The sequence below is a fragment of the Bos mutus genome, chromosome 28 (assembly GCF_027580195.1).
Source record: "Bos mutus isolate GX-2022 chromosome 28, NWIPB_WYAK_1.1, whole genome shotgun sequence".
In the NCBI taxonomy this organism is placed as follows: domain Eukaryota; kingdom Metazoa; phylum Chordata; class Mammalia; order Artiodactyla; family Bovidae; genus Bos; species Bos mutus.
In genome coordinates this window covers 16,503,456-16,526,032 of record NC_091644.1, presented here as the reverse complement: position 1 = coordinate 16,526,032, position 22,577 = coordinate 16,503,456, and the positions used below count along the sequence as shown (strand labels likewise).

The 22,577-nt window shown below is 36.1% G+C and overlaps 1 protein-coding gene across 3 annotated transcripts in view; it reads right to left on the bottom strand.

Moving 5' to 3' along the window:
• The window catches only part of P4HA1 (prolyl 4-hydroxylase subunit alpha 1), a 105,918-nt gene that overhangs the window by 66,513 nt on the left and 16,828 nt on the right, over positions 1-22,577 (bottom strand). For 2 of the 3 annotated variants that reach the window (XM_005910145.3, XM_005910146.3), the window contains exons 2-5: positions 8,053-8,160; positions 6,678-6,774; positions 5,052-5,203; positions 1,497-1,634 (exon numbers count right to left, since the gene is read on the bottom strand). In XM_005910145.3, the coding sequence (XP_005910207.1) occupies positions 1,497-1,634; positions 5,052-5,203; positions 6,678-6,774; positions 8,053-8,128 (463 nt within the window). In that variant the 5' untranslated portion in view covers positions 8,129-8,160. Of the gene's footprint in view, positions 1-1,496; positions 1,635-5,051; positions 5,204-6,677; positions 6,775-8,052; positions 8,161-16,267; positions 16,354-22,577 lie in introns of all 3 variants that reach the window. The other variant, XM_070364429.1, reaches the window with a different exon arrangement.

Genomic DNA, 22,577 nt, shown 5'->3' with positions numbered 1-22,577 from the left:
AATAATTTAAAAAAAGAAAATAACCAGTGTAGGCAATGGTCTAGAGAAACTGGAACCCTTGTGCACTGTTGGTGGGAATGTAAAATGGTGTCTTCTCAAAAATTAAAAATAGAATTACCATCTGATCCAGCAATTCCACTTCTGGGTATATACTCAAGAATGAAAGGCAGTGTCTTGAAGAGCTATTTGCACACCCTTGTTCACAGCAGCATTATTCACAACAGCTGACATGTGGAAGCAGCCCAAGTGTCCATGGACAGATGAATGCATAACAAAATATGGATACATACAATGGAATATTATTGAGCCTTAGAAATGAAGGAAGTTTCAACATATACAACAACATGGATGACCCTTGAAGGACATCATCCTAAGTGAAATAAGCCAGTCACAAAAAGGCAAACACTATATGATTCTACTTACATGACGGACTCAGAGTAGTCAAAATCAGAGACAAAAAGTAGAATGACAGTTGCTTGGGGCTGGGAAAGTGGGGGTTGGGGAGTTATTGTTTAATGACTGCAGAGCTTTGGTTTCAAAAGATGAAAAAAGCTATGCAGATGGATGGCAATAATGGTTGCATAAAAATGCAAACGCACCTAATGCCATAAACTACACATTTAAAATTGGTTAACATGGTAAATTTTGTTTTTATGTTCTTTTCACAATAAAAAATGTAAATGGATTACCATGAAATCAGCTGTAACTTAAAAAAAGAGGGTTTGGGGGCTTCCCTGGTGGTCCAGTGGTTGACAGGCCACCTTGCAATGCACGGACACCAGTTAAATCCCTGGTCCAGGAGGATCCCACATGCCATGAGGGATACTATAATAAACGTGTGTGCCAAATACTGAGCCCACACTCTAGAGCCTGAAAGCCACAACTACTGATTCCATTCTCCATAACTACTCAAGCCTGAGTGCTCTAGAGCCTGTGCTCTGCAACAAGAGAAGCCACTGCAATGAGAAGCTAGCATACCGCAACTGGAGTAGCTCCCACTCTCTGCAACTACAGAAATCCCACATGAAGCAACAAACACCCAGCACAGCCAAAAATAAATAAAAGTATTTTAAAAAGTGTTTTGCGAAAAAGAAGTCAGAAAGCAGGATGTTTCATACTATAGAATACTAAAAATCAGCACATACTCCACATATCTTGGTTTTAAAATAGTGAACATACAAACTTTATCAATTCCCTTATAACTTTACATACAAACACTGGTATTATAAAGAAAGACATTTGGAAAAATAGTTTCTCTTTCATGTTAAAATTGCTTAAGTTAGTCCCTAAAATCACAGGCTTTCACAGTAACAAGCTAGCAGCTTATCCACAACTATTAAGAACTAGAGAAAAGGTTGTTTTGACCCAAAGGATATGAAACAAATTAGTGTTAAAAATTTTTAAATAACTGAAGTCTTCTTATATCAATATTGTCCTAATGGACTGAACAGAGAAGCCAGGAGATGGGTTTTTTCATAGGCTACAAGAATCCTTACCTGGAAGATCACCCTTTGAGATGGTATCTGTATCCAAATTGTAGGTGTCCTGTAGACGCAACAGAGCTTTGGCTGCCCCAACCTGATCTTCATCATTAGGGAAGTACTGTCTCTGAATGGTTAGGTTAGAGATAAAACCTTAAAATAGAGGAGCGAAAAAAGATTTAGACACAAGTTTGAAATGTACAATGTAGGGAATATAGTTGATAACTATGTAATATATTTGTACCGTGATGACATTTCATACCTGGACTTCTCATGGTGATCATTTTGAAATACACAGAAATATAGGATCAATATGTTGTATAACAGGAACTAACATAGTATTGTAGGTCAGTTATATTTCAAAAACAAACTCATGATCTCAAAAAGAGATCAGGTTTGTGGTTATCAGAGGCAGGTGGTAGGGGTATAAGGGATTTGGAGGAAGGCAGGCAAAAGGCACAAAGATTCAGGTATAAGATAAATAAGTACAGAGGATGTAATGTACAACACGATAAATATAATTAACATCTACATAAAAAAGAGTACATCCTAAGAGTTCTCATTACAAGGAAAAACATTTTTTCTAGTTTTTAAATTTTGTAACTACATGGGATGATGAATGTTCACTAACTATGATAATCATTCCCCAATGTGTGTAAGTAAAATCATTGTACCGTACACTTTAAACTTCTACAGTACCATATGTCAATTATATCTCAATATAATTGGAAGAAAAAAGACTCTAGACCCTCACAGACTTTTAATTTCTAACACAAGTCTTATAAAGATTTTTTTAATCTATATTATTATAATTTTCCACTATATCATGTGTAACAAGAAAAAATTAAATACACTGAATGAGACTTGATACACCTCTAATTTGTTATATCTTCCCAAACCATTTTTAATGTTGCTTATGTAATCTGAGGTCACTGCATAAATTATATCTATCTGAATAGGTTTTAGTTACACAGTACAGCCTCTGCTAAGCTTGCAGCTTGAAAAGCAAACAGATTTAAATACTTGAAAACCAAATTCACTGGCAACAAATTATATTTTCAGATAAAATGTATGCTTTTAAAGTTCTATTTTCTTCTTCCTTGTGCCACATATCACATAGGTGTGTAAATATATAAAGTTTGGTGGAATTCTTTAAGGAGAAGGAAGAAATAATTACTTATTTCAGAGTATTGGGTAAGCTCATTTATTAAAATATATTTAGATCTATTTAATTATCAAATATAGTGTTCATCAATCAAGGTTTGCTCTACATAAATCCTAATATTAATTTTTAAATGTTTTACATAAAATATAGCAAAAATCAAATTCAGAAATTACTGGTAACTATGTAACTCCTAGGGCTTCCCTGATGGCTCAGCAGGTTAAGAATTTGCCTTCAGAGGAGGAGACACAGGAGATTTGATCCCTGATCAGCAAGATCCCCTGGAGGAGGAAAATGGCAACTCCTCCAGTATTTTTGCCTAAAAAACATCCCATGGACCTACATGATGATCTTTTATTTAGTTTGTTTCACTTTTTCTATTTTATATTCAGTGCTCCCATTTCACTTAGTTTATGTTTTCCAATTTCCCCATCTCTTTTTTTTTTTTGATGTTCTCAAGGCTTTATCAAGCATAGTAGTCAAGTTTTTGTATACATATATATGTATAATATATATATTTTAGAAAACTTATGAAATTTTGCCTAATTAAAAATGTATGACATTTTGATTACACTTTTTTACTTACTATGAATAAAATGCTAAATTTTTAATTAAAAATACAGACATACAACAAGCAACAAAGGTTTACTGTACAAAACAAGGAACTATAGTCAATATCTTGTAAAAATCTATAATGGACAATAATTTCAAAAAATAACATATGCATATATATAAATGAATCACCTTGCTGTGTACCTGAAACACTTCAATATATATATATATATTAAGGAATATATATATACTTCAATAAATATATATATTAAGGAAAAATATATACTTCAATAAAATATATATATTAAGGGAAAAAATCCCATGAACAGAGGAGCCTGGCAGGCTACAGTCCAAAGGGTTGTAAAGAGTTGGACACAACTGGGCTACTAAGCACAAGTACATACATATAACTCCGAAGGAAAATGGATGCTAAATACTCCCTTAATAAATCAATACAACAGAAACAAAAAGTGATTTAAAATTTGAATAATATATGTGTCATCATTTGCAGATCAAAGTTAGGTATGAGACTTCCCTCCATGCTCATTTACTTATAATCAACTATGTACATACTCTGATCATCAAAAGGCCAGGTATTTTTATGTTAATTGAAATGTATAAATAAACAACTAGCTGAAGAGGTCTAAGTTCATATTAAGCATATTCTTTATAGTTTTAAGTCACAAAATCCACACAATTTTTACAAGCAAGTTTTACAGAGAACTGTAATGTTTTTTATGCCTCAAAAAAAAAATCTCCTAGAAGTTGCTTAAAATCCTCTCCAATAAGAGAAAATGCTTATCTACTATGGCATTATGGGGTACTACCACAGATTAAAATACCAAAGTCTTGAGGCTTATCTTATTTTAACTTAGGTCATACAGGTTGTTACTTGAGGTTTTTTTTTAATAATAAATAAACATGTGTATATGTATATATGTATACAAACGCATATATATGAATATATATGACCTTAAAAATATTCTCATGGTGTTATATAAGAGAGCAAATGATCATAGGTATTTCCTTCTCATGTCAAAATATTTATAAGTGCTTGCCTTAATTTTTCTTAGCACGGTTTTCCTGTCCTATGCATAATAGCTTAGTTTACTGCTCACAAACACTTGAAAGCACCCTTGGAGTACTTCACCTACACAGCTGGCTCAGTTCTTTTCTTTTTTTGCCATCTTCAATCATTCAACAAATAAATACTATGTACTAAGCATAATAATACCTTTACTTCCTTAAACTTCAGACTTAGTTTTCTGTATATGTTACTTAAATATCTCAAACATCTCATTACTCCAACTATAATTTTACTATTTCATTGAGAAGGACATTCATTATTACTGTTTGGAGTCTCACTTTTTAAATTTATAGTTTATGTTAAACAAAACAATCCTAAGCTTCAAAGTACTAGGAAAAACACAGCTAATGTTTTCCCTTATCAGTACCACTCCCAGTATGTTAATAATTGATTAGAAGATAAAGAACTAGCCATAAATTTTTAAAATCTGAAGGTAATCCTAAAATGCAAATGATTATCCTCAGAAATGAAGCTATATGCCAATAATTGATTCACTTTAGTGTATTTCAAAGTAAAAAGGACCAGTGTTAAGTAAATGAAGAGTAGAAATTACTTTTTTAAGAATAAAATTTTATTTTTCTTTGTTTTCAGTGTTTACTCATTTTTTTTTAAATCAAGAATTCAGGATCTAGGCTAAACTAACTCTAGTCAAATCAAACACATTTCAGCAATAATTGAGTTGAATTTATCACTTCTTTTGGCATTTCTACAGGTAGTACCCAAAATGCTTTTTTTTTTTTTGGCTCGTTAGTTTTACCATCTGACTTACCATCTGACATATCCTTAAGGACCAGATTCTCCAACTCACTCCACTCAGTGTTCAGACGTTTCATTAATTTGAATGCATTTACAGGGTGTCCAACAAATCCTTCTGGATCTTTTGTCGCTGTGCTGGTTAACCGATCTAATTTCTCTGCCCATCTAAAATGTAAGACACAAATGGAATATACATAAAGTAAATACACACTTAATGAGGAAGAACATAATTTAGTAAAGCACTCAAAAAAGATTAGAGGTTTTTGAGTTAAAACTATACCTAAAAATATTTTAAGCAAAATTATAAAGATTTTTAAAAAAGCAAGATTCTCTTACAGATAAAATCTAATTTGGAAAAATTAAAATATAAGACTTTTTTAGTTTTATGTTTCTCCCAAATGGTTACAGTAAATGTAACATATCTTAGTAAAAGTTGATTGGACCCCTCTAGTAAGAATCTCAGAGAAGGCAATGGCACCCCACTCCAGTACTCTTGCCTGGAAATTCCCACGGGCGGAAGAGCCTGGTAGGCTGCAGTCCATGGGGTCACTAAGAGTCGGACACAAATGAGCAACTTCACTTTCACTTTTCACTTTCATACACTGGAGAAGGAAATGGCAACCCACTCCAGTGTTCTTGCCTGGAGAATCCCAGGGATGGGGGAGTCTGGTGGGCTGCCATCTATGGGGTCGCAGAGTCGGACATGACTGAAGCAATTTAGCAGCAGTAGCAGCAGCAGTAAGAATCTAAAAATTTATTTCCCTACAAGTCCAAATAATTGATTATTACAAAGTACACATCATCCCAATCCAAATTCAGTTACATATTCATTTAAATCACACTTACAGAAAAATTTTGTACTCAGTACTTAGAAACTATATTTTAAAACAGAAAAACTGGGGCTTCCCTGATAGTCCAGTGGTTGAGAATCTGCCTGCCAACTCAGGGGATACAGGTTCCATCCCTACACCAGGAAGATCCTACATGTAGTGGTAACTAGGCCCATGAACAACTGCTGAAGCCCATGCACCTAGAGCCCAGGTACGCAACAAGAGAAGCCACCGCAACAAGAAGCCCGGGCACTGCAACTAGAGACAGCCTGAGCAGAGCAATGCAGACCCTGCACACCCAAGCAGAAAGAAAGAAAGAAACCTTAAAAATAAATACATAAATAAATAACCTGACTACTTAGCTACTCATTAAACAAACGCTAGGAACTCTCAGGTCAGGATTAACTATGAACCTGAGTCAATTAAAGATAAATTAGCATTTGAAGAAAAACCTATCAATTAAATAATACTATACTTACCACTGTAATCTCTAGAATGCAACCATAAAACTAAAGGCTAAATAGCAGTGGAAAATTGCTTGATTAGGGAGGATAGAAGATATTAGCAACTATTAAAAAAAAGAAAACAACTGTCAATTACCTGTATCCATTTACATTCTTATCTCAATCCATAGTCTTCCACATGAAGTCTTTAATTGGGCCTAACTTTTGTTTTCTGTGGTCCTATTTTAGCCCTTATCCGGCCTTTTAAGACTGACAGAGGGCTTTCATTTTCACTTAAAGAATGTTTTACCCAGGAAGAAAACATCCAGGTGGAGTCAGTCATAATAAGTAAAACACTTGACTTACTTTTTTATTTGTTCTAATTTGTCCTCTTCTGCCTTTATATAGTCTTTCAGGGAAGTCACCAGATCTTTTTCAGTATGAATCAAATCAGTCATCTGACCTAGAAAGAAGAAAAGAGAAGACAGTTATCAAATACCCATACATACCCACCCATACGTCAAAACAAGTTTTCTAAATAATTTAAGAATGATTGCGAATGCTTCATTTAATGAAAGGACTTAACTGGCATGAACCAGGTATCTTGGAGAGAGCATCATTTTTTTTCTTTTAAAACCAAATAAATAAAAATTAAGCCCCAAACTTTTCTAGGCATGTGGTCCAATTCTAATTTTCAAGCTACTTAATTCTGCAAGCTTGGATATCGACAAATTATTCATCTAAGAATTTATTTTTTAATTTCAAAACATTACTTTCCAAGGATCAACATTTCTTCTTCCCTACCTCCCCCCTCATCTTTTTTGGATTTTGAGACTACTGAGGATTAAATTTTTATTCAATTTGACAAAGATCACACTAACAAAAAGTTAAAACTTTTAAAGTTTAACTTTTAAACTTAAAAACTTCACAACTGAAATTCAAATATCCATATTTAGTTATTCCTAATGGGATGAGAGAAAAAAGTTGCACAATTGTGTCTCTTTGCGACCACATGGACTGTAACCCACCAGGCTTCTCTGTCCATGGGATTCTCCAGGCAAGAACACTGGAGTGGGTAGCCATTCCCTTCTCCAGGGGATCTTGCTGACTCAGGGATCAAACCCAGGTCTGCATTTCAGGCAGATTCTTTACTGTCTGAGCCACTGCTGCTGCTGTTGCTAAGTCGCTTCAGTTGTGTCCGACTCCTAGCGACCCCATGGACTGCAGCCTACTAGGCTCCTCCATCCATGGGATTTTCCAGGCAAGGGTGTGGGTTGCCGTTGCCTTCTCTGGTCTGAGCCACTAGGCAAGCCTCAATAGGATGAGAAAACTCATCATTTTACATTCCAAAATTAAGTGTCATAAATATACTTGCTTGTGTTTTATTTAGCTCCACAATCACATAAGGGTAAAACTGGTCAACAGGATGTAGGAAAACACCTCTTTTAAAACATATAAAGTATTCATATAGGAAAATAAAGACTAAGTATATATATTAAGTGATTTGCCAGGTAGACTCTATCAGAGAATTTTCTTTTGTATGCTTTACTAAGTTTTGGCAATCAGAAAAAATTAAACATTTAAATATGAAGGAAAAAAGAAAGATTTTTAGAGGGGTAGGGACTGAAGTAATGTTTCAGTCCCTGAGAATATAATGTATTTGTTTTTACCGATTTAAAAATATGAAAAAAAGGAAATTTTTAAATACAAAAACAAACACAACAAAATAATTAAGACTTACCAATAGAAGTAAAAAAGCCTGGATGGGCCAAAGACTGGGGAAGTAGAATCCCTACAACTAAAATATACCAGATCATCTTCAAAGGTTTAATTTTACAGGCTCACACACCTACAAGAGAAATATGGCCATTATTTAAAACAAAGGAAGGATAGGAAAAGTTCCTAACCTATTTTTCCTATGAATAAAATGTAAGTCAGACTTTAAGATTGCCCACAGAACACTGTTAATTCTAGCAAACTGATTTAATAACTTAGTAAGAGCTACTATCTTATTTTTCATAGAACAGTACTCACTTGATATTTCATGTTAAAAGAAAAATATACATGTTTGCTATCACCATGATAATGTATGCTTAAAAATGCTGTTTGTTTTCTCTTTAGTTACTACTACAGTTAGATCAACTGGATGGTAGTATACTTTTTCATTAAGTTTACTCTGCAATCTAGACCTAAGTCATGAATTTCCCATTAAAATATACCACTTTATTAGAGTAACTTAATTTAAATACTACCAAAATACATTCTAAAATGTTAGAATATATTTAAAGGGACAAAATGTTTCAGAGCTTTCTGATTAATTCCCTTAATTCCTAACTTGGTCCATCTTTTCCCTACAATGGCTTTAGATTTTAAAATAAGTTCAATTAAAAGTTGTAGGTTTGGAGGTGATGAATATGTTCCAAAATATACTGCGGGGACTGATGGCTGAAGAACACTGTAAAACTACTCAAAATCAACCAATCATGAACATTAAATAGGTGAATAGTGTGGTATTTAAGTTAGCGAGCTGTCGATTTAGGCTAGTAATCTCTCTCAAAGGACCCAAAGTTGAGCTTTTTCTACTGTGTTCTACGTAAAAAATCCTTAGCCCAGGACATAGCTCTAGCATTCAGGAAAAAAAAAAAAAAAAAAACTGGCAGCAAAGCCCTTCTGTCTTTCTTTTCTGGAATGGATTCTTCATGGCAGATGCAGATTTTCAACTAACCAGCAGATTTTACCCTGCTTTCCCAAAGGCCCTGTTAGCACTCTTCTCTTGCTCCTTCTTTACCACATAAACATGGACTTTTAAGTTCTTCTTTATTACCTTACAGGAAAACAAGTTACCCCTGTAACACTGTTTACACCAATAACAGACACCCATTGCTTATTCTCACTTGTCACCCTATTCCTCTTTGTGCAGGCACCTCTGACTCTCCCCAAGAGACTTCACCGAAAGCAACAGGTTCAAGTCCACACTAGAAAACTCCCTATCATTCACACACACACACACACACACACACACACACCATTGTCCACACACACACACACACACACATTGTCCACACACACACACACACACACCATTGTCCACAATAGAAAACTCCCAATCTCTCTCTCTCACACACACACACACCCCAATACACATACACACATACCATTTTCCTCCTAACTTGAATCAATAAAAATAGATCATCACAGAAACTGACATGCTGGAAGTCCTCCTAAGTTTCCTCCAGAACCACACAGTAGTGAAATACACTGTTCTCTTGGCTGCCTTACAGTGACTCTTTGGGAAGGCTTCTAGAATGTAGCAGATGCAGACACTTCCTCTCCTGGGCTCTTGCCAAAGCCCAAGGTTTTTTCAAAATCCTGGGCTGTCTGAACAGTCTAGAATTTTCTCACTGTTTAAACAGATTTCTGCCATAATTTCTTCATAAATGAATGTTATTTCCAGCAAATACAAATGCTTTTGCTGTACCAAGAGAAGGCTAACCAGAAATGTTGTCTAAACATTAGCTCTGATGAGAAAGTTTAGATCTGTCAGATAAGAAGTTATCATTTTTTTCATTGCTAAAATGTATTTTGTCACTAAAGTTTCTGTCTTCTTTTATTGTCCTTAAACCTTACAATGAATCAAGAAACACTGGCCTACAGAAATTACCAAAAAAGCTTGAAAATTTCTTTATTCTAGATGAAATAAAGAGTCATAATAACAAAAAACAAAACAACAAAAGTTACTGGACCTCTGAAAAGAGAATTTTTAAACTTAAGATAATCTAAAGCCAAATGGAATTAAAATACACAAAATAACAGGTTTACATATTGTTTTATAAAAACTATAAACTAGGAAACTAAAGAAAACAGAGCTCATTCAAGGAACTCCTGCAAATCAATAAAAAACCCAAGACATCAGCAGAGAGGTGGGCTGAAAATGAAAGCCACTCAGTCGCATCCAACTCTTTGCGACGCCATAGACTGTAGCCCACCAGGCTCCTCTGTCCATGGAATTCTCCAGGCCAGAATACTGGAGTGGGTAGCTGTTCCCTTACCGAGAGGATCTTCCCAACCCAGGGATTGAACTCAGTTTTCCTGCATTGCAGGCGGATTCTTTACCATCTGAGCCACCAGGGAAGCCCAATGAGTGGGTTAAGAACCCAGAAAGCCACAAAAGAGGAACTACAGTTAACGAAACCCACTGAAATAAAAACTGACTCATCAGTAATCAAGGACTCAAGAAGTTGAAATAAGATAGCCAGTTTTTGCCTATTAAATGTAACAACTAAATTTAAAATACTTAATGATGATAGTGCTATATGTCAAGAAACTTAAAATGAACATATTCCTTACTTGTAAATTCAAATGAAAACGAGATTTGAAAATTAACATCAATCCTACAACATTCATTGCTGGTGGGATTGCAAAATGGTACAGTCACTTTGGAAAACAGTTTGGCAATTTCTTAAAAAATTAAATACACTCTTACCATATGATCCAGCAATCATGTTTAGTATTTACTCTAAGGAGTTGAAAATTTATGTTCACAAAAGCCTGCACATGGATATTTATAGCAACTTTATTTATAATGGGCAAAACTTGGAAGCAACCAAGATGTCCTTCAGAAGGTGAACAGATAAATTGTGATACATCTAGGCAATGGAATATTATTCAATGCTAAAAAAGAAATGAGCTATCAAGCCATTAAAAAACATGGAGGAATTAAAAATATTACTAAGTGAAAGAAGTTAATCTGAAAAGGCTATATACTGTATAATTCCAACTATATAATATTCTGGAAGAGGTGAAACTATTAAGAGAATAAAAAGATTAGTAGTTGGCAGAAGAAGAGGGGGATGAACAAACGGAGCACAGAGGATTTTTAGGGCAGTGAAAATACTGTGTAATATCATAATGATGAATACATATCACTATACATTTGTTCATTTTCACAGAATTTACAACACTAAGAGTGAAGGGGTAATGTTAAACTATGGCCTTTGGGCAATTATGATGTGTCAATGTAGATTCATTAATTTTTAAAAATACGCCATTCTGGTGGGGGGCTACACATATTGGGAGCAAGGAGTACATGCGACATTTCCATACCATTCTCTTAATTTTGTTATGAAGCTAAAACTGCTCTAAAAAATTAAGTCTTAAAAAAAATAAACACCATACAACTCTGGTGGAATCTATACTGAAGAAGATTAAGTTTCTACTACACTCTGATAGAAAGTTAGTAATAAATACTAATCAAAACAAAGAAAAAACTTAACATTATAATATCATAATTTTACCAAAAAAATATGCAGAGGAAATTCACCAAAATGTAGTTGTCTCTGGAGAGCAGAACATTACGTGATTTTTTTCTTTCCTATTTTTCAGTATTTTCCAGATGTCAAGGGTTTGGGCATTCCTGGTGGTTCACTGGTAAAGAACCCACCCGCCAATACAGGAGACACAAGTTTGATCCCTGGGTCAGGAAGATTCCTGAAGAAGGAAATGACAACCCACTCCAGTATTCTTGCCTGGGAAATCCCACAGACAGAGGAGCCTGGTGGTCCACTGTCCATGAACTCACATAAGAGTCGGACACAACTTAGCAACTAAACAACACGGGGTATATTTACTTTTATACTCAATGCTTATTTTTTTCTCATGTAATAGGTTCTTATTATTTAATTTTATTGAAGTACAGTTGTTTTGCAATGTGCAAGTCTCTGCTGTACAGCAAAGTGACTCAGGTATATACATACATTCTTTAAAATATTCTTTTCCATTATGGTTTATCACAGGATATTGAATATAGTTCCCTGTATATATAGTAGCCTGCTCCAGAGTGGGACCATGTTGTTTATGAATCCCATATATAACAGTTTACATCTGCTGATCCCAAACTCCCCGTCTTTCTCTCCCCCCACACCCTTTCCCCTCTGCAGCCACAAATTTGTTCTGTGAGTCTTTTTCTGTTTTGTAGACAGGTTTATTAGTGTCATATTTTAGATTCCACATATAAGGGATACCATAGGATATTTGTCTTTCTCTTTCTGAGTTACTTCACAGTATGATAATCTCTAGTTGCATCCATGTTGCTGCAAATGGCCTTCCATTCTTTTTCATGACCGAGTGGTATGCTATTTTATATAGGTACCACATCATCTTTATCCATTCATTTGTCAATGAACATTTGGATGTTTCTACGTTTTGGCTGTTATGAACGATGCATGTTATCTTTTGGAACTATAGTTTGTCTGGGTATGTGCCCAGGAGTGAGACTGCTGGATCATATGGCGGCTCTGTTTTTAGTTTTCTGAGGAACTGCCACACTGTATTTCACAGGGGCTGTACCAACCAACATGCCCGCCACCAGTGTAGAAGGGCTCACTTTTCCGTACACTCTCTGCAGCATTTTCCATTTGTAGACTTTTTAATGATGGCCATTCTGATGGTACTCCACTGTAGTTTTGGTTTGCATTTCTCTAATTATATTTGCTTTTATAATGACAAAAATTAACTCCATACAAAATAGAAAACCTAAAACATCAACTTCCATATTTTGGCACCGTAAGACTTTAACGAAATGGTTAACCACACTCTAACACAATAAAGTAGCTAACATGTTTGCATATGTCCCATTTTCTAACTCGATAATCCTCTAGATTTCTTGCTGTGCTTCAAAGACTGTTAAGCTTATTTGAAAGCAACCGAAAGTGTGCCACTCCTGACAATGTAGTGGCACACTTTTCTATTCTCCTTTCTCCCACAAATAGACATATGACCCAGGCTAAGCCAGTCATTGACCCTCATTCCTATGAATTTAACTGTTGAAGAGTGGGCTTGTGAAATGGTAAAAAGCAGCTCTTTCTGGAATTGCTACGCTCAGAGGACATGAATTTGGAGCTGCCTGTGACCATCTGTGCCACCTGACAAGCATACACAGGAACTTAGTCTATAAAAATGACAAAGTTATGCAGAAACAAGCAGTTTTACAAGCTCCATGGCCCTGATTCTTATAGTTTCTGCTCTGAACCTGTGAACTTCCCCAATAATCTTCCAACTCAGCTGAGGGAGCCTGTAAATTCCCTTTTTCTTAAACTAGTTTAAGTTGGATTTCTGTCACTTGCAATAGAAAATTCAGACCCTCTCACAGCATTACTCCAAATTACCATGCCAACCTAAACTAGTTAATATAAATGAAGATAGAGTATATAACACTGGTTCTAAACTTTAGCTGTATCAGATCACCCAATGGTCAAAGTACCTAGATCACATATGCAAGTTCTCAGGTGACGCTGCTGCTGCTGTTCTGGTGATCACACTTTGAGAACCACAGGTTATGACTACCTCTTGAAATCATACAAAAGATGCACTCTGTCTTTAAAATATATTTTACTTCAATTTATTTTTTAGAACATGTCACAGAATTTCTAATTACTCTAGGGAATGGTTTCTCTAATCTGTCTGAATACTATGCCTCATGCACATTCTTTAGAAACCTTAAGTGGCATGTTTATAGACAAGCATATCCTTATCAATCACAGGTTTTTAAAACATAATGGTTTCATCACTTACGATGTCTCACTTCCATTTATTACCACCTTTGTTCAGTTAGCAGCATGCAAAGCAATCATTATGTACAACTAAGAGTAAAGCATCCCAAAAGACATTAGGGTTTTATCAAAAACAGGAAGACATAAATGCCTTCTGTTCTAAATCCTCAAACAAGCTTGAAATAGAATTTAAATGGGTTAAAGAGGATGCAATCTTCTTCAAAAGAAGGTAAATCCCAGATCCCAGAGAAGACACAATGAAAGAAAGACGGAGAAGAAGAGAAGGGAGAAAGGAGGAAAGGAAAGAAAGACAAAGAAGAGGCAGATACAAAGACAAATTTATACAGGAATAAAATTTATTACTGAAGCAGTATGGATAAGTTACTCATAATATTTTGGTTCTTGGTTGGATGGCAGTTTCATGAGTGTTTATTAATCTATAAATAATCTATATATATATTACATATAATGTTTGAAATGCATGAATATTTTTAAATTAAAAATTTTAATTTTAAATATTTCTAAAACTATAAAGAAAACAACAACCTGGGAAACATATTCTCTGGTAGACCTGGACAAAACTAAAATGCAAAGTGTACTGTTTATCTAAAACTTTCCTACTGTCCTTCTAGAAAAGTCCAGTCCCACATATTCACAGATCAACCAAACCTGGGAACTATAGTTAAACAGTTCTACTATTTTAAATATGACTCTGAGTTATCAGGATTCACTGAACTGTATATTTAGGTTATTCAATGGATTACTAGAACAGGGCATCTGGCAAATAATTCTATTAGCCTTTTGGTCTAACATTTTTCTTCCAAGAAAAAAAATGCAACATTAACAAGTCTGTCTTTCCCAAACAAATCACTCAAAAATCAGGCAGACTAAAGAATGCTTGATATTCTAATCTTTCTCTGACATGAAAAACTTTTTACAGGGCTCCCTCTAACAGTCTCTCCACATCTTCCACAACTTGTTCCAAACCCTCTTTAGAGGGTTCCAACTTTAAGATTATTTTTCCTCATACAAATTCCATACTCAACTGTTGGTTTTCCTGACATCTGTGTTAGACTTTAATCTTTCTGACAGGTTTTACGGTCAGCACAAAATACCAACACACATTCAAGCTGCTAATTCAGGCCACTGCAACGTGGTATACACATCTAGACAGAACGTCTCTTTCATATAAGCAGGATGGATTTCCCAAGACAACTAAGAGTGATTGCTAATAGAACCAGTTATATTTCTGTTCTGCCCTGTAATTGCTCTGCCAATTACCATTTGTTTTAACTTAACTCTAAGAATCCCAGTCATACTTCTACTCCCAAAGAGAGTGAGCTGCATCTCTGGTACATACATAGAGTCTGGGATGAGTGCTTCAATGGTATGACCAACTTTTCGATTAAAAACCCAGAAGTCATGCTAGCCTCTTTGCCACAATTTTCTATACTTGAGCAGTGAACCCAGTGTTTGGCATCATTCCAATGGAACAGCAGTTTAGGATATGATTGGAGAGAACCTCTAAACCAAGATACTGCCCTTAACTGAAAGTGCTATGTAGGCTGTCTTTCAGAGGTTCTTCCAAAGTTCAGTCTTCCTTGTCAGAAGTAATCTGAAGATAAGATCATTTCAAAAACACACGCTTGTTTTTCCCTACATGGCACCTCAATCATCCCTACTCTTTCTCCTGGAAATTGCCCCCTTCTACCTTTTTAACTGCCCCAGTTCACCCGTAATTCATTCCCACAGTTTTACCAGTCATGTTATATAGCATGATACTTCTCCCTGACCAAGTGGCCATTCAAAGTTCTTTGTCAGAAAATTTGAAAATGAAACTGAGAAAAGTGGTGGCAGGCACTCTTTGAATGTCTGAACTATTTTACAAATAAAGCTTGGGAAAAGTTAGGGACCAAGTGAATGAAGCTTATTTAGAAAGATTTTAAGATGATGCACATACAGAGAGAGGAAGACAGACAAGAGACAGAAGAAAACATGCGGATGTTCCAATTATTCTGGAAATTTAATCATACTCCTGACCTCTGTTGCTAAGACAACTTCCTATCACCATAATTCTTAAATTCCATTATGGACTAGTATGAGTTAAGATTTCTGTTTAACCCAGAGTCCAAATGAATACACTTTCTCTCCTCTCTAAAGAAGAAGATGTCCACCAATATATTGTGAGAAAGCCCTTAAACAAAGAAGGTAAGAAACCCACTACCAAAGCACCCAAGATTCAGCGTCATATTACTCCACGTATTCTGCAACATGAATGCTGGCCTATTGCAACACTATTGCTCTGAAGAAACAGTGTACTAAGAAAAATAAGGAAGAGGCTGCAGAATATGCTAAACTTTTGGCCAAGAGAATGAAGGAAGCCAAAGAAAAATGGCAATAACAGATTACCAAGAGATGGAGGCTGTCCTGAGAACTTCTGAGTCCAGTCAAAAATGAGATGTTCCAAGAGTGACAAATAAGATCTAACATCAGATCTAAAAAACAAATTAAAAAAATATATATATACATACATACACACACACACACTTTCACTCATCAACCCTGTTTCTTTAAGGCAAACTAAAAAAGGTAAATAATTCTCATGTGTTTACTACTCTCTATTCCCTAGCACCAAAAAGCAATATTTTTCAATGATCTTTTAAATGTTTTTCTTAATTTTAGAAATTCAATGAATATATGTGAGATACAAAGTTTAAGAATAAATATGATTTTAATCCATTAAAAAAATATTTAAACTGGATTCACAATTGAAGTTAAGCTCAATATTTAAAGTTTCTATTTCTAAGAAAGTCAAGTTCCCCTAAACCAGAAACATTTTAATAATAAGTGTAGGCTGAGGGGAAAGTTTGAGAATGAAACAAATCTTATTTATAATTAAAATGGTGCCATTCTTCAATGATTTTTAAACTGTGTATTTTAATCTGTAAAATATACCTCTCAATTATTTCCAACACTTTAGTTAGCAATGCATACATTTCCCAATATAGGATAAAGTATCAGGATTCTTTTCTAAGAACAGGAAAAAAACAAAAATTACCGTACATGAGACTAGGAGGCCTGCAATTTAGGAAAATTTCATCAGTAATGTTGACTTTTATTTGGTGGTCCCTTTAAAGGGAAGCAGAATAAGCAAAAAGGTAAGGTATCTAATATGAGGCCAAACTTGACCACCAGCTAATAATAAAAAATCAGCAGTACTTCAGATGAAAGTGCCTTGGACAATGCCTGACACCTAGGAGACACTTAAGAAATGTTACTTTTGGATGTGGGGCAAGAGCACAAGAATAAATAGATTTGTTGCCAAGAGTGTCTCAAAGGACATGGAAAAAGAGGTGACTTGGAGAACTGCGGGAAGCCCAGGCAACCTCAACCCTGGGCTAAGGCAGTGAAAAGGACCAAGAAGCCCAATCTACTAGCAAACAGATGCACAGGCTTTATAATTTAGAAATGTGAGTGGGAGAAAAAAGTGGACAGAGGCAGTGGAAGGGAAGAAGTAAAAGAAGTAAACATTAAATTATACATGCTCTCCTTGTGGCTTATAAAAATGCTGGTATTTCCCAAAATTAACATAGTCTATATATTTCTCATCTGATGAATTTGCAGTATCTTCTCTTTGTTAATGAAACTATGTGCTTTATAACATGAATATCAATAAATATTGATTAGGATATTAAAAACAGCAATAATATAAAACACAGCAATTCTTTAGAAATCAAAAAATGTTAACAATTGTCTGAGAGGGAATCACAGTCCATTCTCTTTACTCAATTTCTGCATTTTAATAAACATTTTTAACAGAAAATTTGTATTTCTATAAATAAACAAATATGCAAGCTAACAAATGAAGTCAAAGTAGCACTGAAGTGAAAAGATCAAGTCAAATCATTGGGTTAGTAAAATTCAAATGAGCAACTCCATACTTCTACTAGGGCATAATACCACCATCAATCCCTTCTGCTCAAAAACAATTTGTATGTATATTTGATTTACAGAAAAAATCCTGATAAGGCAACTGCAGTGTCTTTGCCACCCTTAGGATACAAGTGGAAAATAAAATCTTGTACAATACACATTTTAGATTTATTAAACTTAAGGAATATGTGGGCTTCCCAGGTAGCTCAGTGGTAAAGAATCCACCTGCCAATGCTGGAGACTTGGGTTTGATCCCAGGTCGGAAAGATCCACTGGAGGAGGAAATGGCAATCCACTCCAGTATTCTTGCCTAGGAAATCCCATGGACAGGGGAGACTGGCGGGCTATAGTCCACGCAGTTGCAAAACAGTCAGACACGACATAGCCAGTAAAACAACAACAAGGAACATGTGGTAAAACAAACTATTCCAAAACAACTGCTTTCAATGAAACTTAAAGATTGATTTTTTTAATTATTTTAACTGGAAGATAATTACTTTACAATATTGTGATTTTTGCCATACATCGACATGAATCAGTCATGGGTGCACATGTGTCCCCCCATCCTGAACCCCCTCCCAAATCCCTCCCACCCTATCCCTCTGGGTTGTAGTAATTTTTTTTTTTAAAGCAAGCTAATACTACTTGAAAAATTATCATTTACAAAAAAGCAACATTCCCTTTAGAAAAGGACCTGTCCATACAAACAAGAACCAATCACCAGAAGCAACAGCAACCAATATGTTAATTACCTGGGAATAAACTTAAGAAAACTTTATATTGACCCTAAAATTAACTCAAAATGTATCCAAGATTATCTTGAAATCTAAAACTATAAACCTCTTGGGGAAAAAAGAGGTGTAAATCTTCATAACCTTGATTAAGCACTTAAACATTGATATCTAGACAATAATTTCTTAGATATGACACATAAAAAGCACAAGAAACCAAGGAAAAAATTAAACTGGACTTCATCAAAATTTAAAACTTTCATCTTTCAGGAAACTTAAAAGACAACCAAAAGAATGGTAAAAAAAAAAAAAAAAAATTAAATTAAAAATCATATCTCTAACAAAAGTTTAATACCTAGTATACAGTATTCTTAGAACTGAACAATAGAAAAATAATCCACTTTTTAAATGAGAAAAGGGTTTGAAGAGACATTTCTCCAAAGAAGCCACAAATGGCCAATAAGTACATGAAAAAACTCAACATCACTAGTCATTCAGTTGCTTAGTCGTGTCCGACTCTTTGCGACCCTATAGACTGCAGCACGCCAGGCCTCCCTGTCCATCACCAACTCCCAGAGTTTACTCAAACTCACATCCATCGAGTCGGTGATGCCATCCAAACATCTCATCCTCTGTTGTCCCCTTCTCCTCCTGCCTTCAATCTTTCCCAGCATCAGGGTCTTTTCAGATGACTCAGTTTTCAGGTGGCCAAAGTATTGGAGTTTCAGCTTCAGCATCAGTCCTTCCAATGAACACCCAGGACTGATCTCCTTTAGGATGGACTGGCTGAATCTCCTTGCAGTCCAAGGGACTCTCAAGAGTCTTCTCCAACACCACAGTTCAAAAGCATCAATTCTTCTGCGCTCAGCTTTCTTTATAGCCCAACTTTCACATCCATACATAACTACTGGAAAAATCACAGCCTTGACTAGACAGACCTTTGTTGGCAAAGCAATGTCTCTGCTTTTTAATGTGCTGTCTACGTTGGTCATAACTTTCCTTCCATGGAGTAAGCGTCTTTTAATTTCATGGCTGCAGTCACCATCCGCAGTGATTCTGGAGCCCCCAAAAATCAAGTCTGTCACTGTTTCCCCATCTATTTGTCATGAAGTGATGGAACCAAATGCCATGATCTTAGTTTTCTGAATGCTGAGCTTTAAGCCAACTTTTTCACTCTCCTCTTTCACTTTCATCAAGAAGCTCTTTAGTTCCTCTTCACTTTCTGTCATAAGGGTGATGTCATCTGCATATCTGAGGTTATTGATATTTCTCCCAGCAATCTTGATTCCAGCTTGTGCTTCATCCAGCCCAGTGTTTCTCATGACGTACTCTGCATATAAGTTAAATAAGCAGGGTGACAACATACAGCCATTACATACTCCTTTCCCGATTTGGAACCAGTCTGTCGTTCAATGTCCAGTTCTAATTGTTGCTTCCTAATCTGCATACAGATTTCTCAGGAGGCAGGTCAGGTAGACTGGTCTTCTCATATTTGCACAGTATGTTGTGATCCACACAGTCAAAGGCTTTGGCATAGTCAATAAAGCAGAAATAGATTTTTTTCTGGATCTTTCTTGCCTTTTTGATGATCCAATAGATGTTGGCAATTTGATCTCTGGTTCCTCTGCCTTTTCTAAAACCAGCTTGAACATCTGGAAGTTCACGGTTCACGTACTGCCGAAGCCTGGATTGGAGAATTTTGAGCATTACTTTGCTAGTGTGTGAGATGAGTGCAATTGTGCGGTAGTTTGAGCATTCTTTGGCGTTGCCTTTCTTTGGGATTGGAATGAAAACTGATCTTTTCATGTCCTGTGGCCACTGTTGACTTTTCCAAATTTGCTGGCATATTGAGGGCAGCACTTTCAGCATCATCTTTTAGGACTGAAAATAGCCCAACTGGAATTCCATCACCTCCACCAGCTTTGTTTGTAGTGATGCTTCCTAAGGCCCAGTTGACTTTGCATTCCAGGATTTCTGTCTCTAGGTGAGAGATCACATCATCGTGATTATCTGGGTCGTGAAGATCTTTTTTGTACAGTTCTTCTGTGTATTCTTGTCACCTCTTAATATCTTCTGCTTCTGTTAGGTGCATACCATTTCTGTCCTTTATTGTGCCCATCTTTGCATGAAATGTTCCCTTGGTATCTCTAATTTTCTTGAAGAGATCGCTAGTCTTTCCCATTCTGTTGTTTTTCTCTATTTCTTTGCACTGATCACTGAGGGAGGCTTTCTTATCTCTCCTTGCTATTCTTTGGAACTCTGCATTCAAATAGGTATATCTTTCCTTTTCTCCTTTGGTTTTCGCTCTTCTTCTTTTCACAGCTATTTGTAAGGCCTCCTCAGACAGCCATTTTGCCTTTTTGCATTTTTTTTTCTTGGGGATGGTCTTGATCCCTGTCTCCTGTACAATGTCACAAACCTCCGTTCATAGTTCTTCAGGCACTCTTGTCTATCAGACCTAATCCCTTGAATCTATTTCTCACTTCCACTGTATAATCATAAAGGATTTGATTTTGGTCATACCTGAATGGTCTAGTGGTTTTTCCTACTTTCTTCAATTTAAGTCTGAATTTGGCAATAAGGAGTTCATGATCTGAGCCACAGTCAGCTCCTGGTCTTGTTTTTGCTGACTGTATAGAGCTTCTCCATCTTTGGCTGCAAAGAATATAATCAATATGATTTCAGTGTCGGCCATCTAGTGATGTCCATGTGTAGAGTCTTCTCTTGTGTTGCTGGAAGAGGGTATTTGCTATGAACAGTGCATTCTCTCGGCAAAACTCTATTAGCCTTTGCCCTGCTTCATTCTGTACTCCAAAACCTAATTTGCCTGTTACTCCAGGTATCTCTTGCCTTACTACTTTTGCATTCCAGTCCCCAATAATGAAAAGGACATCTTTTTTGGGTGTTAGTTCTAGAAGGTCTTGTAGGTCTTCATAGAACCATTCAACTTCAGCTTCTTCAGCATTACTGGTCGGGGAACAGACTTGGATTACTGTGATACTGAATGGTTTGCCTTGGAAATGAACAGAGATCATTTTGTCATTTTTGAGATTGCACCCAAGTACTGCATTTGGACTCTTTTGTTGACTCATTTCTTCTAAGGGATTCTTGCCCACAGTAGTCAATATGATGGTCATCTGAGTTAAATTCACCCATTCCAGTCCTTTTTAGTTCGCTAATTCCTAAAATGCCGACATTCACTCTTGTCATCTGTTTGACCACTTCCAATTTGCCCTGATTCATGGACCTAACATTCCAGGTTCCTATGCAATATTGCCCTTTATAGAATTGGACTTTGCTTCTATCAGGGACTTCCCTGGTGACTCAGACGGTTAAGCATCTGTCTACAATGTGGGAGATCTGGGTTCGATACCTGGGTCAGGAAGATCCCCTGGAGAAGGAAACGGCAATCCATTCCATTACTATTGTCTGGAAAATCCCATGGACTGAGAAGCCTGATAGGCTACAGTCCATGGGGTCACAAAGAGTCGGACACAACTGACCGACTTCACTCACTTGCTTCCAGCACCAGTCACATCTACAAATGGGTATTGTTTTTGCTTTGGCTCCATCTCTTCATTCTTTCTGGAATTATTTTTCCACTGATCTCCAGTAGCATATTGGACACCTACCGACCTGGGGAGTTCCTCTTTCAGTGTCCTATCTTTTTACCTTTTCATACTGTTCATGGGGTTCTCAAGGCAAGAATACTGAAGTGGTTTGCCATTCCCTTTTCCAGTGGACCACATTTTATCAGAACTCTCCACCATGACCTGTCCGTCTTGGGTGGCTCTACACAGCATGGCTCATAGTTTCACTGAGTTAGACAAGGCTGTGGTCCAAGTGATCAGATTGGTTAGTTTTCTACGATTGTGGTTTTCAATCTGTCTGCCCACTGATGGAGAAAAACAGAGGCTTATGGAAGTTTCCTGATGGGAGAGACTGAATGAGGGGGAAACTGGGTCTTGTTCTGATGGGCGGGGTTATGCTCAGTAAATCTTTAACAATTTTCTGTTGATGGGTGGAGCTGTATTCCCTCCCTGCTATTTACCTGA